The 18,487-nt window shown below is 45.6% G+C and overlaps 1 protein-coding gene across 2 annotated transcripts; it reads right to left on the reverse strand.

Moving 5' to 3' along the window:
- Positions 1 to 236: 236 nt before the first annotated feature.
- On the reverse strand, positions 237 to 17,994 carry NRIP2 (nuclear receptor interacting protein 2). Of its 2 annotated transcripts, XM_013956236.2 has the most exons (6): positions 17,588 to 17,994; positions 11,881 to 12,057; positions 5,706 to 5,788; positions 5,086 to 5,213; positions 2,309 to 2,361; positions 237 to 1,443 (listed from the first exon to the last, which is right to left on the reverse strand). In XM_013956236.2, exons 1-6 carry the CDS (start codon positions 17,816 to 17,818, stop codon positions 1,351 to 1,353), a joined length of 765 nt encoding a protein of 254 aa, XP_013811690.1. In that variant the 5' UTR covers positions 17,819 to 17,994; the 3' UTR covers positions 237 to 1,350. The 2 variants fall into 2 exon arrangements, with proteins under 2 accessions (XP_013811690.1, XP_013811691.1); XM_013956237.2 differs by lacking the exon at positions 11,881 to 12,057 and having other exon boundaries at positions 1,383 to 2,361.
- Positions 17,995 to 18,487: the final 493 nt, after the last annotated feature.

Here is an 18,487-nt window from a genome sequence, read left to right on the forward strand (position 1 = left end):
GTGGAGAGATTGGATAAAGAATCAGTAGTCATGAGGAGGAGATGACTTCACTGGGTTTCAAGTGTGATATGGAAAAACTTGAGCTAAATATTATGAAAAATATCAGTTGTGATCATTTTCAGGCATGGAGCAAACTGTCCTGGCACATCCTTCCTAGAGGTAGTAAAAATAGGCAATGTATCTATCACACAGCTATGGATGCAAATGAAAAAAAAAAAAAGTGACTTAATATCCATCTTGTTCAACCCAGATGAGTCCACAGTTCTCTGACCTGAGCTGATACTACAAGAAAGTCTAGTTCTCTGGTTTTATGCAGGAGTACCAAAGTACCAAAGGAGTACCAAAGGCTGTGAGATGCCAGGGCTTGAGGTTGATGATGTATCTGTGTCCAATCACTAGATTTCAAGTTGAAAGAAAGGAACTGACAGAGCAGAAGACTCTAGGTGCTGTAATTCATCACAGCATTTAAACTGAGTGGCAGGAACTCAGTTTGATGATGCAGCAGAGGTGATAGGAATGTAGCTCTAGCAGCTGGAGTGCAGAGGGGAGAGGCCTGGTCAGAAGAATAGGGTGTGCAAGTCTGGTTACTATGTATAGCAAGACATGCTAAGCATTGCCATTCACACTAATATAGCCTAGTAGCAAGGCTGCACTGGCAAAGCTGAAGCACCTGTGAGCATTCACTGTACTCTGGACATCTAAGTTCAGCATTTCTACAAAGGTTTCTTAGAATTAAGAACTCTGACATTGTTCTTGTTGCAAGGTTTTTCCAAGAAAATCCTGTTCTGCTTTGAGCCAGCAAGAAGAAACAAAATCCAGCTTCACAGCATGCAGGTGAGGGGGCTGGCTGCAGACCTCTTCCCACAAAGCAAGGGGAATGGAGTCCACTCATCCAGGCAGAGAAAAAAGGGAAGCAAGCATTCATAGCGATCTCTGAAAGCTTTTGGAGAAAGCACCGTCTCCCTGTCCACAGAATGGCAAGATTGTTCAAAGTGACTCTCACTTGTCTCATGAATAGAGTGCATTGTAAAAAGATGTTATTAAAAGGGTAGGGTGAATTTAGTGCAGAAACAGAAATTGGAGGGACCAGGGACAGATAGAAAAACAAGAATAAAGTGCCCACTCAGCACATGGGGACAAGCAGGAGGGTTCAGTGAAAGAGGGGAGAACTCTCCGAAGAAGAGGCATTCCCAGCAACAACAGCTTCCAGCTCCCATTTGCCTTTTTCTCGCTCCCCAGTGAATGCCTCAGCCCAGAACTCAGCAAGGTTAGGGGCATGTGAACCTCACCCTCATCTCTCTCATATGGCAGCAAGTTTCCTCACCCCCCAGAGATGGGGTATGCAGCCAGTCACTGACCAAGCTCTTCAGAGGCATGTAGGAAAGGCAGCTCTTGACTCAGTGCTTTAAATCTCAGGACTCCTTCCTCCAAGTCGATGCAGCACTAAGAAGGGGAGAGCCAGTTACTCGCTGGACATTTCAGATAGCAAATACCTCAGTCTTATGATGTCTGTGACTGGGGAGAAGCTGGAGAATCATCAGACATCCCCACTTTGGATTTGGAGAGGCCTCCTAGCTCCCCCTCCCTGCCATGGCTCTACCTCCTGGCTCCTATTCCCTCCATTGGATTTCTCTCCAAACCCTCCATGGGGCCATCCTCCTCCCTTCCTCCAGTTTTCCTCCCTCTGGGGTCATGTCCTCACATCACTCAGCCTTTTGGCCCAATGCTTTTCCTGCTTTATGAGTCCCAGCATGTGACTACATATTTGGCAGGCAGAAGCAAGCTTGCTGAGGCCATGTTCTTTTCTGCCCAGGAGACAGGCTGATCACAGCACAAAACCTGACTTGAGCTGACAAAAGGAGAGGACTCTTTCCACCCGTATCCAGTCATTGTTCAACATTGCATGTGGCCATACAGCTTCATTTGGCTCAAAGCAAGGACAGAGCTTGTTCATGTCTACCTACAAAAGGCAACACAGATATAACTCAAGTGGCACATTGTGCCCTCCATTTTACAGTCTCTTCCTCCTCAATTTCATCTTCTCATTTGCAACCATTGTGAGAAATAACAAGAATGGTAGATGCTGTAGTGTCCTATGGGGTGATTCCTTTATTAGTCCCTTTTAAGAGGGACTGGAGAGGCATCAGTGACTTGGAGCATACTGCAGTCAGCCAGGGAGCTGTGCAGCAAGCAGTGCAAGTGGCACTCCAGAAGGCTTGGGCATGAGCATTTCTGATGCTTCCAGCAGCCAAAACTTGGAGGACTCATTGAGAGGAGCCCGGCAATAAGCAAGAAGCTTACTCCTTACCTTGAGAGACAACAGGGTCTGGAGACCAATGCAAAACTCCAACATTTCATCATCTGAGAAAAGAGAAGAGACTGGTCAGGCTCAAGACTATACATACCTTGACTGCCCCTCTAAAGAAAGTGTCTCCCTCCTATAAGAGTATGTGGAATGTGAGAGCATCTGATTCATTAAGTTATCTGGTTAAGGACTATTCAGTATAAAGTAAATAGATAACAAGGCAAGTGATGAATTAAACACATGGACACACAAACATTAACAAGTGGTGATAACAGTGACAGTAGCAAAGACCAGAACTCCCCTGCCACAGATCGATGAGCCATTAAAGGAACTACTCAGGCACAACCCTGAAGAGGGTCAACCTGAATTTGTAACTGATAAGAAGGGGAAAACAGGATCACAATGAGTATTATAAGATATTTGAGGGGGCTTGTGGGACTGTGCAAAACTTATTATGGGATATCAGAAGGGGCTTGTGGGATTATGTAAAACTTATAATAATTGTTTAGGGGAAGGGCCAAAGTAGGGAAAGGGATGTATCAAGGTGGATCAGGGAGGAACAAACATGGGAAAATGCAGAAAGGGGGGATAAAGGAGCCATCACATGTAAGCAGGCTGCTGACCAGTTCACTTGTCTGGACTGAGTCCTGTGCCTGATCACTGCAGTCTATCCTGTCTTCTTATTAAATCCTTTTCTTAACTGTTTTTTCTGAGTAATCTCACTCTCTATCCTTTGTGTGAGTATGCAAGGTCTATGTGCCAGCAACTGGAGGGACTGGCATGCAAGAGAGGTTTCTGTGCCAATAACTGGAGGGACTGCAGGTCATATAACTCATAGGTCTAAGTGTCAGCAACTGGAGAAGGGACTGTGGGTCACAGGGGCAGTAGGTCTGGGTGCCAGCAGCTGGAGAGACCAGCATGTAGGAGAGGTCGGGGTACCAGCAACTGGAGAAGGGGCCATGGATCACAGGGCCTGTAAGATTATGAGTCAGCAACTGGAGAGACCAGGGTGTATGTGAGAGGTCTAAATGCCAGCAACTGGAAAGACCTGGGTGTGTTTACATTTCCCCAGTGAATTTAACGCTGTGTGTGTGCATATGCATAATTTGCTAGCAAACTTCAAGCTGGACTAGCTGGCAAGTAGGAGGACATCTGGAAAGATTCAAGGTCTGAGCCAGCAGCTGGGTAAAGGGCCCGGTGTCCAGACATGAATATTAGACAGACCTAGAGGTCATGCTGAGTTTCGAGGGATCTGTGAATGAGAGTGTGCTTGTGAATCTAGAGAGTGAGTGTGTGTTTTTGCTAGTGAACTTCAATCCTGATCAGCCAGAGAGGAGAAACAGGACTGGGCTATCTGTACTGATGTGTATGTGAGTGCAGTTCATGTTTATGAGAGTGCTGGTAAAGGCTCTGCTCTGTCTGTGGTAGTCTGTGTGGCTGGCCTTGTTAGTGTCATTCATGTACGTGCCTCTCAGGAATATACACTGAACCTTGCTGCTGGCCAGACCTGCAAATTCAAACAGCAGCAGCCACATTCATTGGACTGGGATGGAGAGACCTCCTGGGTCTTAGATTGCACCCAGCTGGATATTCAGTGGCCAGGAAGGAGGAATCCCCAGGTCTTGGATTCTGCAGGATTTTGCAGACACCTGTAACATCCTTAACATCTCCCACAGTTTCTGCATGCCTGCTTGCCTTGTAACCGTTGTATGTATTTTACTCCACATAAGCAAGAGCACTGTGTGTCAATTCTGAGACACACTGAGCACAGATATGGCAATTCTGCTTCTTCCAGGCAGCCATTTCCATATCCCAGCACAGTGGATAGGTGCTACAAGGCTAAATTCACCTGTGCCAGCACTAAAGCAATCTTTCCATGAAGGACAAGAGCAAGTAGAGTGGGAATCAGGGAAGGAGAGTGAGCTGAGGTGTAGACAAGGAGAAACTTTTCTCTGGATGATCAGGAAAGCAGGAAGAATGGACATGAAAGAGGTAGGGGGCAAGGGAGGCCCTGGAGGTAAAAGACTGAACAGTAGTCATCAAAGATGAGGCAGATAAAGGCAACAGGGGATGACTGGGGTGGCTAAAGGGAAGAAAGGACAGAAAAAAGGGCTAGTAAGTTGTTTTCAACATGCATAGAGCTTAATGTAAATGCAGAACATGCGGTCTTTCTGCTGTTCTCTGGGTGTGCTCCTGTGCCTAGTTACTGGGCCTTGTCTTCTACAGCTCCTTCCTCCAAAGTGTCCCACCTCAGGACATCTCAGGGGATTCAGCAGTCCAGGGTTACTAGGTTCTTCTAGGGCGCTCCCTGCAGCAGAGGCAGATGGGTACACAGAGAAACACTCCAGTGAATAAGCTGTGCCCTCTGTCAGTTTCTCTAGTGGCATCCAGCCAGCCAAGAGCACTATTCTGATGACCGAGCCAAGGGCACAGGAGAGCACAGCACATCCAGAGGACTAATCAAGCAGTCTGGATAATTTTAAGAGAGGTCTATTTTAAAAAGAAAAGAGAATTTTCCACATCCTGGATTACAAACAAAAAGCACCTCATTTCTATCCCCCTTCAGCATCAGTCTCTCTTCTCTGTACTCTTCCTATGCACTTTGCCTTTGGTTACACTGAGGGTGTTCACAGCCCTTGATGAGTTCTGTCAGCAATGCAGGTGACCACATCACCAGCTTCCCACCACCTTACCCTTTTCTCACAGATCCATTTAAATGCCCTTGGCAGGGAGAGAGGGACACAGGAAGGCTGGGGGAAAGGAGGGGCTGGTGCTCTCACCTACAACCAGTGCTGAACACAGCACAGTCTCCTGGCCAAATTGCACCTCCACGTGTTCTACTCGGCCAACAACGCTGGGGATGGGAAGAGAGAGTTCTCCACAGTCCATGACAGACACCTCTTCTAGCCTGTGAGACACAAAAGGTGTTACTGCCTCAGCTGGAGTAAGAGGATGAAGAACAGGACTTCTCACTGATTGCCAGCACTTCTTGATCCCATTGGGAACAGGCCCAGAAGAGGAGGAACCTCATTCATACAGCAGTGATGTCTGGAGGCAGATTCCACAAGGCAAACCATAGCTGAGTTCCTCACATCACCTGGTGAGCATCAGCTGGTCCTCTTTGCCATGCAGTACACACAGCCAGAATGACACAGCTCTGCTTCTGAGTCTGGGGTCTACATAGAACTTTTCCAGTGCTCCTGATGCCTGCCCTGTAGCCCACCCTCTGCATCTTGTTCTAAACAGCCATGTGCACATGCAAAACTTATAGCCATTATCACTGGGACTGGGAATCAATGTAAGGATGTGATTTGGGAATCAAGAGTGGAATTTCAGTGCCTGGGTCTTTGCCATAGGGTTTTTTTTAGCTATCTGTCCTTTTCTACTGTGCAAGACTTACCCCAGCTGTTTTAAACAGCTCTTGGAGATGAGATTCGGTTGATATCCCGTGTTAATAGTTGCTTTCAATACCTGACCATGGCACTAGAAAAAACATAACAACAGATTATTATGGTCTCAGAATAGACATACCCACTCTTCCAATATTGTGACAAGCCCTTACATCTTGTGTAGCAACACAGCCAAAGGCTTGGTGTTTAGGCAGTAGTCAGAAGGCAGGAGACTCATCCAAGTCAATGAGGTTCCCTGATGCTCTGCAAACTTCTGCCAAAGGCTTCCTTTTGAACTTCTTGTCTTCTTTAATTTTTATTTGATTGCCTAGACTATTATTAGCCTAGTCTATTATTAGCAAGTTTAACTTAGCAGTATTCCGGTCAAGAGATGCATAACTGATGATTTTTTTCAGGAACCACATGTGGATTTTATTAGCAGAGCAATAATTGATAAGAAAGGTTCTAAAGAAATATAAGCATATGTTTCAGCCTTTGCAGGTTTTCTCTCTCCATTTCTTCTAGTGTCGCAGGGCAAAATGTTCCAGGGCTAGATGTCTGCTCTGAATACTTTGGGCCTCCAGCTTTCAGAAGGAGGAGTCTGTGTGAGAAGTAGGAGCATCCTGGACAAGCATCCTTGAGAAGAGCTTGAATTTAAGGCAGTTCCCCAGGTAACTGGCACATCCAAGTGATTCCTGAATCTGAGTGGCTACCTAATCAAGTGGTGTCTACTTTTGTGTGGGGCTTACAGTAAATTCCTAGGCAGCTCTTTAAGGAAGATTGACATGAATACTACAGTTAAAATAGTCACAACTGGTGTCATCCAGAGAAGGGAGAGAAAGACTGAACCCTGCACACCGCACCAAAGTCCCCACCACATGATCTTACTGGAACAATGCCTTTCCCACTTCATCTCTTCACCCCTTTTCACTTGAAAGGGAGCAAAAATGTGGTTACCACCTGTTTTCTGTCCCTTCTGCGCAGAGGACCTTAGTGACAGGCCAGAGGTGCTGAAGTAACAGCAGCTCTCATATTTGGCAGAGGCCTAGAAAACTAAGGTTGGCAAGGACATCAGTAAGAAATCTGTGCAGAAAACAAGGAGGAACAGGAACTTAGAAAGGACGCTGGAAAACATGGAGTAACTCCCAGCTAAACAATATGTCTTGCACCACCCATAGTGCCTAACTATACCCATTTTTGATGGCCTACTTCTTCAAGACTCTGTCTTACACAAACACTAAAAGAACTGAACCATGGAGTTTCTCTCTTGGGAGGTTCATTTTCCTCCTGCTGTCATTAATATTTGCCTGTGATTCCTTTTTTTTCTTCCACTGTGGAAGCCAGTGCCATGGGCTAATCACAAACAGCAGCATGCTCCCACAGCTCCCCTACCCTTATGCTCACTCCCTGTCAAGAGCTTAAGTACTTGAAACAGTGTAAGCAGATCAGTATGGCCATCAGATATTCACAGCACAGCATCAGTGGGGTAAAGGAAAATGTCTCAATTTCCTGATTTCTTAACTAAATCTGTTTATGATTTTTACATGGATTAATCAAGGAGAGCAAAAACCAGTATTTCCAAGATTTCGTTTTCAAAAATGTGCTATTTGTGACTACATAAAGAGAGAGAAGAAAGCAGCTCCTGTGAGAAATACTGGACTGCTGCAGAGATGGCACCATTAGTAGCTTGAATGCTAATTGTACCCAAGGCAACCTCAGACAGTGTGTGCTGGAAGCTTCAAGTCTATTTTGCCTGGCAGCTTTTTCTCTGATCTAAACTCCCAGGCACAGCTGAAGTACATCAGTGTCGAGAATTTCACCGTTCTGAACATTCTTAGAAGAGCTGTCTAGTTGAGAAATTTGTCACTCTTGTAATTGCAAGACCACTGGAGCTAGATAGCTCAGCCTATTTTATTCTACAGAGTTCACCACAAATCATGTAAGACTCATATATGCATCACATATATATGATGTATATTCAAAGAATGTTAGTGGATCAGCATTTACCATGTGTGGCCACATCCAGGAACAAGGAGAGAAGTGTTCAGCTGAATCTACACAGATGCATATTTTCAACAGTTCCTTATTTATTTATTATAGTTTGGGGTTTTTTTAAATTTAAAAAAGTTTGTCTTACTCCTAAAGAATTATGTTCAGGTCAAGCTTCCACTTTGGAACAAATGTCACGAACATTTCAAGGCAGTAAGAATAGATTGCCACAGTATCTCAATGGAGAGTAAAGACTGGGATGAAAGCATACTACTCTCCTACTTATAGCACTCAAAAACAATTGTCATCTCTCACAGTATTTTTGCAATGCTTTTCTTTTTCAGTTTGATTTACTAGCCTAAGTTAGCTAATAATCCCATGTATCTGTAAACATTTATGACTCCCTACAACACCCAAGCAAGGTGGGTGCATTAAACAATTTAGCATGGTCAAAGCCAAGGCAGAACTCACAAACTTCTGGCTGCTAGGGCTGTGCCTTCCCCATTACATTATGCCAGTCTCATGGTCTCAGCCACACTGGCATCTACATTCTCAGCCACTATTGGCATCTGCAAGGCTGCTCTTTAGCACATGATATGGAAATTGCCAGAGCACTATGAAGTCACATATTGGGAGCACACAGAACTCCACCAGCTTGATCCCAGCTGGAAGATTCATGGAACAGAATCAAAACCCAGAGAAACCAGCTCCCAGAAGCTCTCCCTGAAGTTCTTTACACATTCACACAGAAATAGCCCTCCTGGCTTTTTCACAAATGAGCAATCCCAGCTTACATTCCTGAGCAGCTTGAACTGTTCTTCCATGGTAATGCATGTCACATGGAGACCCAGCTGAGCTGTTGCCTATTTCCAAAACACATCCATTCTCTCACCCTCTATTCATGCTTACCCTCTGCCCCTTGGCAAAAAACAGCTGTAAGTATGTGGGAGAAGATGCTAGAGCCTTACAAAAGGGGAAGAGATGCAAAGTGCTGAATTTTGAACCTTCTGACTTTACCAATACTTCTGTTTGCTCAGAAGAAACCACTGCAGCAGAGTTCCAGGCTATCTGGCATGTGGACTTTAAACAACCAGGTCTTGCAGCAGTGCCTGCCAACAGAGGCTTCTGCTGTCTACTCCTTTCCTTTCCCCAAGGCCCATCAGAGAGAACACACTTTGCTTCATGGTGGCAGTTGTTTATAGCAAAAACTGGTGATATAAACTTCAGGCTTCTAGGTAGAGAACAGCCTGGAAATGGACTGGACCCAAAGGATAAATGTCCCTTCTCTCCACTTTTAGAGCTCTGTAATGTCTATGCTTTCCATACAGAAAAGGCATTGTATCAGGTCTTCAAAAACAGGAGAGCTGGAATATGGATAGAAATTCCTAGGGAATCACTATGGGAGCAGACAGACCTAAGAGGAATAAGCTGTTCGCATTGTTGTGATAATAAACCGAAACTATATCACTGAACAGACTCTTGAGTTTTGTTCCAGAGCAAGTTGGAAAAGTTGCAACTTAGAAATTTGCTAGGATCTAACAGGACAGTGATTTTTCTCTATAGGACATTTCAAACTCTCTAATGGTGGTAAACAGCCCAGAGCAGTTAATCAGCTCCAGAAGCCTCACAGAACAAAAGCTATCTGCCTTCCTATTACACTGCTAACCATTTGCCCAGAAGACTCACCAGGAGCGAGGGAAGAATTCTTGGTCCACCATACCACAAAGATAACCCAGGTGAAGAGTACATGATGAACTGATGAACCTCAAGCCTTCTTGGACTTAGAGGACTATTCATCATGTTACCTAGTCTAATCTCTGCCCCAGAACTTTGTCTGCTATCATCAGTTACTGTTAATCTTTATTTAAATGTGTATTATTCAGATTTTCAAGAAAGTGAAGGACAGGATGGGAATCAGTAAGGATCATCATTTATAAAAAACTTTGTTTTCTGAAATAATACCAGTTCCAAAGTCAAGAAGCTGCTTTAATCAACCAATCTGTATCCCAGGTGGCTTTGGCACAGAGGAAAAGCAGCCTTAGATATCACTGGAATTGTTCAGCATCTATTTCTAATTCAACACAAGGCAAGCCACATTACAAAAATAACAGCTTGTTTTTACTGTGCAGATGTCAGTCACATGGCAGGCTTTCCAATGTGCTTTGTGAAAACTGCCACAAAGAAGGGGTACTTTGCTAAAATACTGTGTGAGCAACCCACATAAGTAAATAGAAGGGTGAGTGACTCTGCAGTACAAATATTACAGACTGGGGCTGTCCATTATCTCTGGTACCAAACAAGGCCTTAGTCACAGGGCAACTATAAAACCATTCAAGTGAAAACGCTGGTAGCCTGGGTCTCCCTGTGTGCTAATCACTGATGTCTACATATATTCAGCTTTATTTTGTAGCCAAGACTAGCTGATGCATTTATCACCACTTTGAAATTTTCAGTATGCTTGCATGAGTGCAAATAGAAGCTTTATGCTGGCAGATGATATTTTCTCACAAGGTTCTTTCACAGAGAAGAGACTTCACTGGGGCCACGTCCTGTTTCTAATAACAACTACACCGTAGTCAGCAGTAAGCAATTCTCCAGAAGGTCCCCACTCATCCGTCTGGTTAAAATGAACCTACAACCTATGGGTTCTATTTCCCTCTGTAGAACCATCACTTATAGACAAGGCTTTCTGAAGTTCACACATGGACTATGACCATGAAAACCAGCAAGACTGAAGAGAAGGGGAGGAGAGCTTCTCTTCTTTACATGTTAGAAGATTCAAGTGTGGCAAACTGGGTTGCTCTTAAGTTGGACAGAGAAGGAGAGAAACACCTGTGAAAAAAGGTACTGAGTTCAGGGAGAGTTAAGTGCACATTAGACCTATTACCTTGTCTGTGATGTCCAGCAAACCCTCCTCTATGAAGGAAAATGTAATGTGTGTGAGAGCAAGGGTACAGCCTGTTAGAAACACAAATGGGAATGAGTAGTGGATTCTGATGCTGAGTTAGTTACTGCCTCTGGGATATTATACCTATGCTTCGCTATCCTTGTATAATGTACATTCCTAGCAAAAACACCCCCATACCATTGAGTTTCCTCTTCATGAGCAATACAGAGAGTTGATTAAAGAAAAAGAAATACCTTCATTTGCTCAAAGAAGACTCCAGGTACCTAGAGAAATTGCACTGAGAGCAATCCTACCAGTCTGTTTTCCCAAGTGCAGTTATGTTGGCCTAACTACAGCAGGGGCTAAAACCCAGGATAAGCAATGCCTGTCTCCAGCAGTAAGGTTGGAAAACAAACCAGTCAATGGATTTGCATGGTCCTGAAAGACTTGATCTTAACATGTCAGAAACTTGCCAGCAGCCTGTGTTCATATGATAATTAATTGTGCCAGCTGAATTTTCAAAGGCAAATGTATTTTTGTTGCAAGTGTAGGCTTTGCACTGTAACATGAGAGGTTTTGTAGGACAGGTTACTGAAACAAACACAGCTGTAAAATGGATTTTGTATACCAAGTCCACCTCTTGGTGAGTCTCATATCTGCATATTACTGAACAGCTCTAACCGTGCAGCACTGAAAGCCATTTTATGGGGCCTAGCCTTTGGATTTGCTTTGTTATATGTAAGGGCCAGAGAGGAGTGTGTTCTGCCATATACCATAATATAAGAGGAAAAGATCTATAAGAGGAAAAAATACTGCCTCCATGGAGGAAACGAAACAGTGCTAATTCAGAGCACAGTTAGCCACTTTCTTAGGAGGTCCTGTGATACCTGAAAAATCAGACCGGGCAGGATCAGTTTGTGTAAATCATCTAGGGCAGCACCTGCCTTGAAGTGATAAGGAGACGCTGCTTGCTCTTGCATGCTTCTGTATCTGTTTTCAAGTGCATGGAACACCTCTTCTCATGGGAATGCTTATTTCCAAAGGAAGGAGATGTAATGAAGGTAATTTATCTTCAAATACATGGACAACTAGCATGAATGTGGTAGAAGGGCTTTCCTCTGTCTGTTGGAAGAACTGAATCCAAACTCTAGGAGAGGCCATGTGGAAAATCTACTCTCTCCAGTTGCAGAAGAGTGGCCCAGCTGGCATTGCAAGTAATAACTTGGAATGTCCTTTGGGATTGGAGCAACTGGAACTCATTGAATATTTGCCATCACTGTGAAATCAGCAGCACTATGTTGTTGCCTTACCTGGCACTGTATTAGCAGGAGTGGAGTCTCTTTTCTCCTGTCCTTTCCCTTTTCCATCTTTTCATCCTGGTCTTTTGCCAGCGGAGATTGAACCCATGCAGATTGAACCCTTGTCTCGCCCCGCAGCTTGTTCAGATTGCCTTCCAAGAGGCGCCGCTGGACCACGCTATGTGGCTGCTGTCTCCACCAGAAAGAAAGAGAAATCCCAGCTAAGTATGGACCTAAGGACTAGGAGATTTGCTAGCCCAGGGAATCAGCCTGCAAATGCTTTGGCCCAGCTGATCAACCTGATGTAGGACAGGTTATCCCAAGAACCTTTTTTTAAATCCCAAACGTTTTCTGCAGCCTCTGAGATGATGTTAAAGTGCTGGGCTGTCTGTGACAGGCAGGTCTCTGGGATGCAGTTGCTGGAGAGGAAGACATGTCTGATGCATGCTTTTCCCACACACATCTGTTCCTTCAGCCAAACATACACTCAGCAGTCTCATACCTGTCCAGGTACTGCAATACAGTACCTGGTGTATATGTGCTGACACCCAACCAAGCACACTTACAACTTCAAAGGAGGCAGGGGTGGGTGGGTGATGTACATATGGGTAACAAGGCAGGACTCCAGAAACTTTAGGTGTACAAGCAATTATTTGGAGGGAAGCAGAAAGTTTCCCCTGCATAGGAAACTAAACCCAGCTTCTAATGGTCTTTGGAGCCTGTCTCTGCTCCCCTCGATCAGGAGTGATGTTATTTTGATGCCTTCCTAGTAGGAGGATCATCTGTGAAGCCCCATGTTGTACACTGCTAGAAGGGAACACCATCAGATCAATGGCTAAAGATTCTGCTTTATTCCTGTCCCATATAACAGTAGCAGTTTCATCTCCCTTTCTTCTAAGCAGAAGAAGGGAAGATGCACCAAAAGGGAAGAAAGTGGTGAAAACCTGCTTGCCCCCATAGTGCATACATACATCACAGAAAAATGTTGCTTTGGAAAGAAAGCTCCCTTCATCATCAGCTTGATGCTCGGGTTCTTGCCCAACGTTGATTCTGTTCCTCCAGTTCCTGCACAGCTACTGATTCAACAATGGGCAGCATAAATGAATTAGGCCTGTTGGAGGTAACTTGGCCCATTCTCCACGTGCTGGGCCCCATGACCTTTCTGCAGGAGCTGACAATAACATTTTCAGTAACAGTTGCATATATGGTGAAGGACAATGACTCTGAAGGGGCTAATGCATGACAGCATAAACAGTTGTTCTTATCTTCCTCCAAAAAAAATCATCTACTATATGATGCAGGGGATTGGTGTAATAGTTTATCAGTGTGCAGGCCAAACATCTGGGTTAGAACAGACCTAGCAATGAGCTGGGCTGTCGTAATCCTACAGCATGTGTATGCTTTTGTCTAGCTTTACGGTTGATTGGAATGCTGAGGTCAGGGAAGTGTATAAATTACAACTTCAAGCACACTGACTTATCAGTTTTGCCCAATGGTTGGAGCAGCAGAGCTGTTACAGGCTCTTTGGTCATACTTAGCATGGCTCTGGGCATGGTGCTAAGTCCCTTGTGCCTCTGTTTCCCCATCATTCAAGGGGTGAGAGTCAGATCATGCACATTCTGCATGAGAGACACTGCAGGAGTTGAAAAAGTGAAGCAAAAATATCCCTCTGTTCCTGTTGCCTAGTCCTTTCCCAGCCCACTGCACAAGTCCACAGGACAGTTGGCTGTTTGACTCCGCTCCCTAAATACTCTGAGCACAGTGCTAGTTTGGCTGCCAGCTAAAATCTGGGCCATCGGAAAAAGGCCGGGAGCTGACAGCAGGTCTCCAAATTCCTATCCTTCTTCTGCCATCTCCTCTCACAGTCTGGCATACAAATGACCTTTTCCTCTCCTTGCAACCTTTCCCATGCAATGATCAAGCCCTTTGCAGCTGCCACCTCTGTCCCTTTCTTGTCACTCAGGCTGGGAAAAGGCCAAACACTGATGGGGAAGAGCTGAGATCTGGGACTGTGAGGGCATCCATTCCAAGAACAGGCTTCTGGGGCCCTCCCTGTCTTCTGTCCCACCAAATGAGATGGAGAGGTGGAGAACATTGTCTGTCTTGGACCAGTAGGAAACAATGAGAAGAAGAGGATGATGGGAGGGGACCTGAAGAGAGTTGCAGCAGGCAGTGACAAGGGAGACCCTCTCAGGACTCCTGGAAAGAGCAGGTTCCCAGCACAACATATCATATTTAGACTCTCCATTTTCTCACTGTGAAATGTCAAGGCATTGCTCTGACTTACTGAAGTGGTATGAGCTAGGGATCTTGATTTTGGGTATGGAATAAGCCAGATCTTTGGATCTTCTTGTTACTTTCAGAATATTTTAGTTCATGCAGCTACTTTTTTCTTCCCCCTTTTAAAAAAAAAATCTCACACTCGTGGTTGTAAGAAAGCAGGAAATGTGAGCTATTCCCTGAAATGTCTAATTCTCCATTGTTGGGGATGTGATGGGCCCATAAAATCCATGAGACTACTGAATGCATTGCATAAACTGAATGAACAACCTGAATACGCAGAAAATGGTGGCAAAAAGTAACAGCCTGACTTTGACTGTGTAAGAAAACATATCATTTGTGAAATGCCACTCAGAATAGTCAGGGGCCTTGCTCTAATCTTAGGACATACGGGCTGCCAAGGTGTGAGTCTCTGCTACCTGACTTGCCAGTGCAGACATGTTTTGGGGAATTAATAAAGTCTCCTCCCCTGCAAGTGCTATCAGACTCTGGGGTGTTTTGCACTCTCCCCAAGAACAACCTCACCAGTACTTCCTACTGCTGTTCTGCTTTCCTGTCATCTCAGGGGTAGCAGTATGAAATTAGGAAATAGAGATAGGGTTTTGCATGGAGCTGGAGGACTGCCTGAGAGCACATTTTGTTCTGTTGCCTGTGAAGGACCCTCTGGCTTTTGTTATCAGTATAGTCCAAGAGAGTCTGCACTGCCTTTTATCATTCTTACAGGACATGGCCTGGGCCACAGCAGAACAGGACCAACAGGAGAGCTCAGTTCTATTTCTGGTCCTGGAACAGGCCTGTGGGGTGACCTTGGACAACTTTCCTTAGTTCCACATTCTCCCTGCAAATTGGGGACAAAAATATTAAGCTCTTTTATAAAGCCTACAAGCATCATGAGCTCAACAGACACAGTTGGGTTCTGATCTGCAGCCCCCAAAATGTCACAGTAATATTACACTGGCCCATCAAGTCTCAGGGACTGCTGAATGCAGCACACTCTTCTTGGAAATCTGAAGCCTGGTTCTTGTCTTGCTCCAAAGTAAACCAGAAATGGAGGTACCAGAGCTACCACATTCACCCCTGTGTGTGAACTTGCTCAGGTGCCACACTTTATTTTGTGCCTTCTGACACCAATGCAAAATTTCCATGGCAAAAAAGATGTTATACTTCATTCACTGCTCCCTAGCTCCATGATAAAAAGCTTTCAGTCATTCTGTTATGGAACATGCATGACATATACACTGTGATTTTGAGTGACCAAATACTGTCTACATATGAGGAACTCTCACGCCTAAAAAAACATTAAATTAATCAGGAGAACTGTTCATAATAAAAGATTCTGACAAGGCCTCTCTTCGACTACTCAAGAAGACTGACTGTCAGCATCTTAAAGCCAAGATTATAATCTGTAATATACAGGAGTCGCTGTACAAAGAGGCCTCAAAATGCACAAAGGCCTTTGGCTGGCGCCACAATTTTATTTGGGGGGCATGGTGTGATAAGAGTCAATATCAAAGCAAAGCAGGTAGTATTATTTCTCTCTAGCTGTGTGACTGGGCTCAGAAAGCACACAAAGACCAAAAAGTTGCCCTACCTGCTGAAAACTGTACAACTACAAGCCTTGGGGTATACCTGGATATCCACTCCTGAAGCTGAAGTTCTCGCTGCATGACATGAAGGGTCAGTGCTGGTCTGTCTGCCAGCCTGGATGGACTCTTTCAGACTCAGATTTGGTCTGACCTGCTTTCCTGTGGGGCAGAGATTTCTGAAGAGGCCTGCTCCTTGCTAATGGGCCATTTTTGCAGCTTCCCTGTTAGACTTCAGACAGTGACTGTGCTCTGCCCCAGAGGGACACTGACGACTAGTCTCTGCTGAAAGTTGTGTGTGCTGTTGACAAGGACTGGGAGAGCATGGGGTGAAGTCTCAGTGTTACTTTGAGGATCCACCCTTGTCCCTGCCTGACCAAGGAATTTCCTCTATAGCTGGGACAGCTCTGGGGAAAGCGTGCTGGGAGCAGGAGGGTGTGCAGTCACAGAGCCTGTGGCACTGGCCCTAGGCTGTTCAGAGCAGAACTGCTAAGTCCCAAAGGTTTCAGGAAGAAGCAAAGAGGGTAGTTTACATTCAGGCCCCAATGCCCAGGAACCTGCCTGTCCTTCACATTTGTGCCGCAGCGCAAAGCAGTGCCTCACTGCAAGCAGTGGTGAGGCCTGCAAGGGAGCAAATAAAGCAGAAGAGAAATGGCCTGAGGCAGATACAGGCACACAAGCAACGTTGTTGTTGTTGTTGTTGTTGTTGTTGTTGTTGTTGTCGTCGTGATGATCCCTCCCATTACAAAGGGAAGTGCTGCCTATAGGGAGGGGCAATGTCTTTCATGACACCCATTGACACAGCTGGAATAAATGGTTGAACTTTCTGCCACAGAGGCTGCCTCTGATCCACCCCCTAGCCCCAGCTGACAGGCCCAGGGTGCTGCTGCAGCTTAAGATACATCTGTGCCTTTATTTGGCCCACATTTAAAAATAAGGAACTCTTATTAGTGTAGCAACACAGTGCAGATTGGGCAGAAGAGTCATGCCCTCTTTTGAGAAAAGGGTTTAAACCCCCACATCCTTGAGCAGTTATACTCCACAGTGGAGAGGAGAAGTTAGAGAGGAAAAACTGGCAGAACGTGTGAGGAAGGGGGAGATGTGTGCAATTAAATCAGCAAGAAATCCCATGGGAAATGGTTCCCTGTCTTGCCATGCTTCCTTTGTGAAGTCTGTCCTGACTACAGATTCTCCCCAGATTTCTGGAACAAATCCCCTTCCTGATGCTGCCTGCTCTATATTTTCACAGGGAGACAGCCAGACACCTTGCTCCCATGCCTCTTCCCTAAAGGTGTCACCAATAGATGCTGATCACTACTGTTACTAGCACTACACAGCTAGCAGTTCTGCCCTTCTGGAAACAGATAAAAGAAAACCCAAAGACTAGGGGAAAGGAGAATAGCCAAAAAGGTGACAAGGTCAAACATAAGCCCCTCAAAGTTGCAGGAACTGTGCTTCCCTTCCTGCTCCTTCACATTGAGTGCAGGGAGGACTGGGTCTGCTTTTGAGCTGGATTTTGCAGGAATATGTGTGGACTTTCAGGGGAGTCCCACATGGAAACATACATGTCAGATGAATGTATTTATGTACCGGGTGAGTGGAAAATTGGATCCTCCCACTCCATGTCTGCCTGCCTCTGTGCTTGGCCCCTATGGGGATGCATAGGAAGACATGCAAAAAATGGGGGGGTTGTTCTTTCCTTTCACCCAGACCTGCCCCTAAATGATGCTGAAGAGCAGTTTTGTCTTTGCTGGACCTGTGACTCTGCTAAACCTGAGGGCAGTTCCCAATGATGACTGGGAGGAGGGGACATTAGGATGTGAACCCACTCCCAAATGGGGTCCCTTTGGACTCACCAGATCCTTGGAGGTACCAAGCCTCATCAAACCATCCAGGGGCAGCAGGTCAGCAGAGTCCTTGTGCACAAATTGTGTGGCCTGTTTAAGGCGCCTTTTCTGTTGCAGAATAGCTTTGTTCCTCAGCTCCAGCTCACACTCCTGTGGCTCCAGGTCTGGAATACCCTCACTCTCCTTTTCCTCTCTGTCTCCTTGCCCCAGTGGCTGAGGGCAGCTCTTCCTTGTGCTCATGGTGATGACTCGGACAGGACAGATCCTTCTTGAGATGATGGGGTGTTCCTTGCACTTGTGTCCTGATGCTTGTCCTCCTGAGGCTAACTCAGTCTCTGAGCTCCTTTCCCTTTCCCACAGCACTCCTTCTCTCCCCTTCTCTGCCTTTCTTCCTGCTCTCTTAGTTATAACTCACCCATCTCTGAAGTGTCTTTGTCTTTTTCTCCCTCTGTTGTCTCCAGTATCCCAGCTTTCCTCTGCTCCCCACCTCTTCCCCTCCCTCTCTTCTCCTGCCCTGACTGCAGCTCTGCCTCCTCCAGTCAGTAGGTCCCTGTCGTAACAGAAAAAGCCCCACGTCAGAAACCAATTTCCATAAATTACAGCAGTGCCGGCATGATGCTCCAGCTGGAAAAATCCAGCAGCAGAAGGATGGCCCTGCTGCTGGGGGGCTGGACCTACCTCCCTCTGGCTGCATTCGTGCCTCTGTGTGTGTGTGTGTGTGTGTGTGTGTGTGCGCACGCACTGCCCCGTCCCCCACTGATACGCTGAGGAGACAGTAAATCTCACTGCTGCAGGCTATGTGGTTCAGTATCTCTGCTGGGGGGCTTTGATGCATCTCAGTAAGACTGTAAATACTGGCAAGAACATGGTTCCGTCTAGAAGATGATGCAGTGCTTTGGTAAATGGGAG

Source organism: Apteryx mantelli, chromosome 1, assembly GCF_036417845.1.
Source record: "Apteryx mantelli isolate bAptMan1 chromosome 1, bAptMan1.hap1, whole genome shotgun sequence".
NCBI classification, from domain to species: domain Eukaryota; kingdom Metazoa; phylum Chordata; class Aves; order Apterygiformes; family Apterygidae; genus Apteryx; species Apteryx mantelli.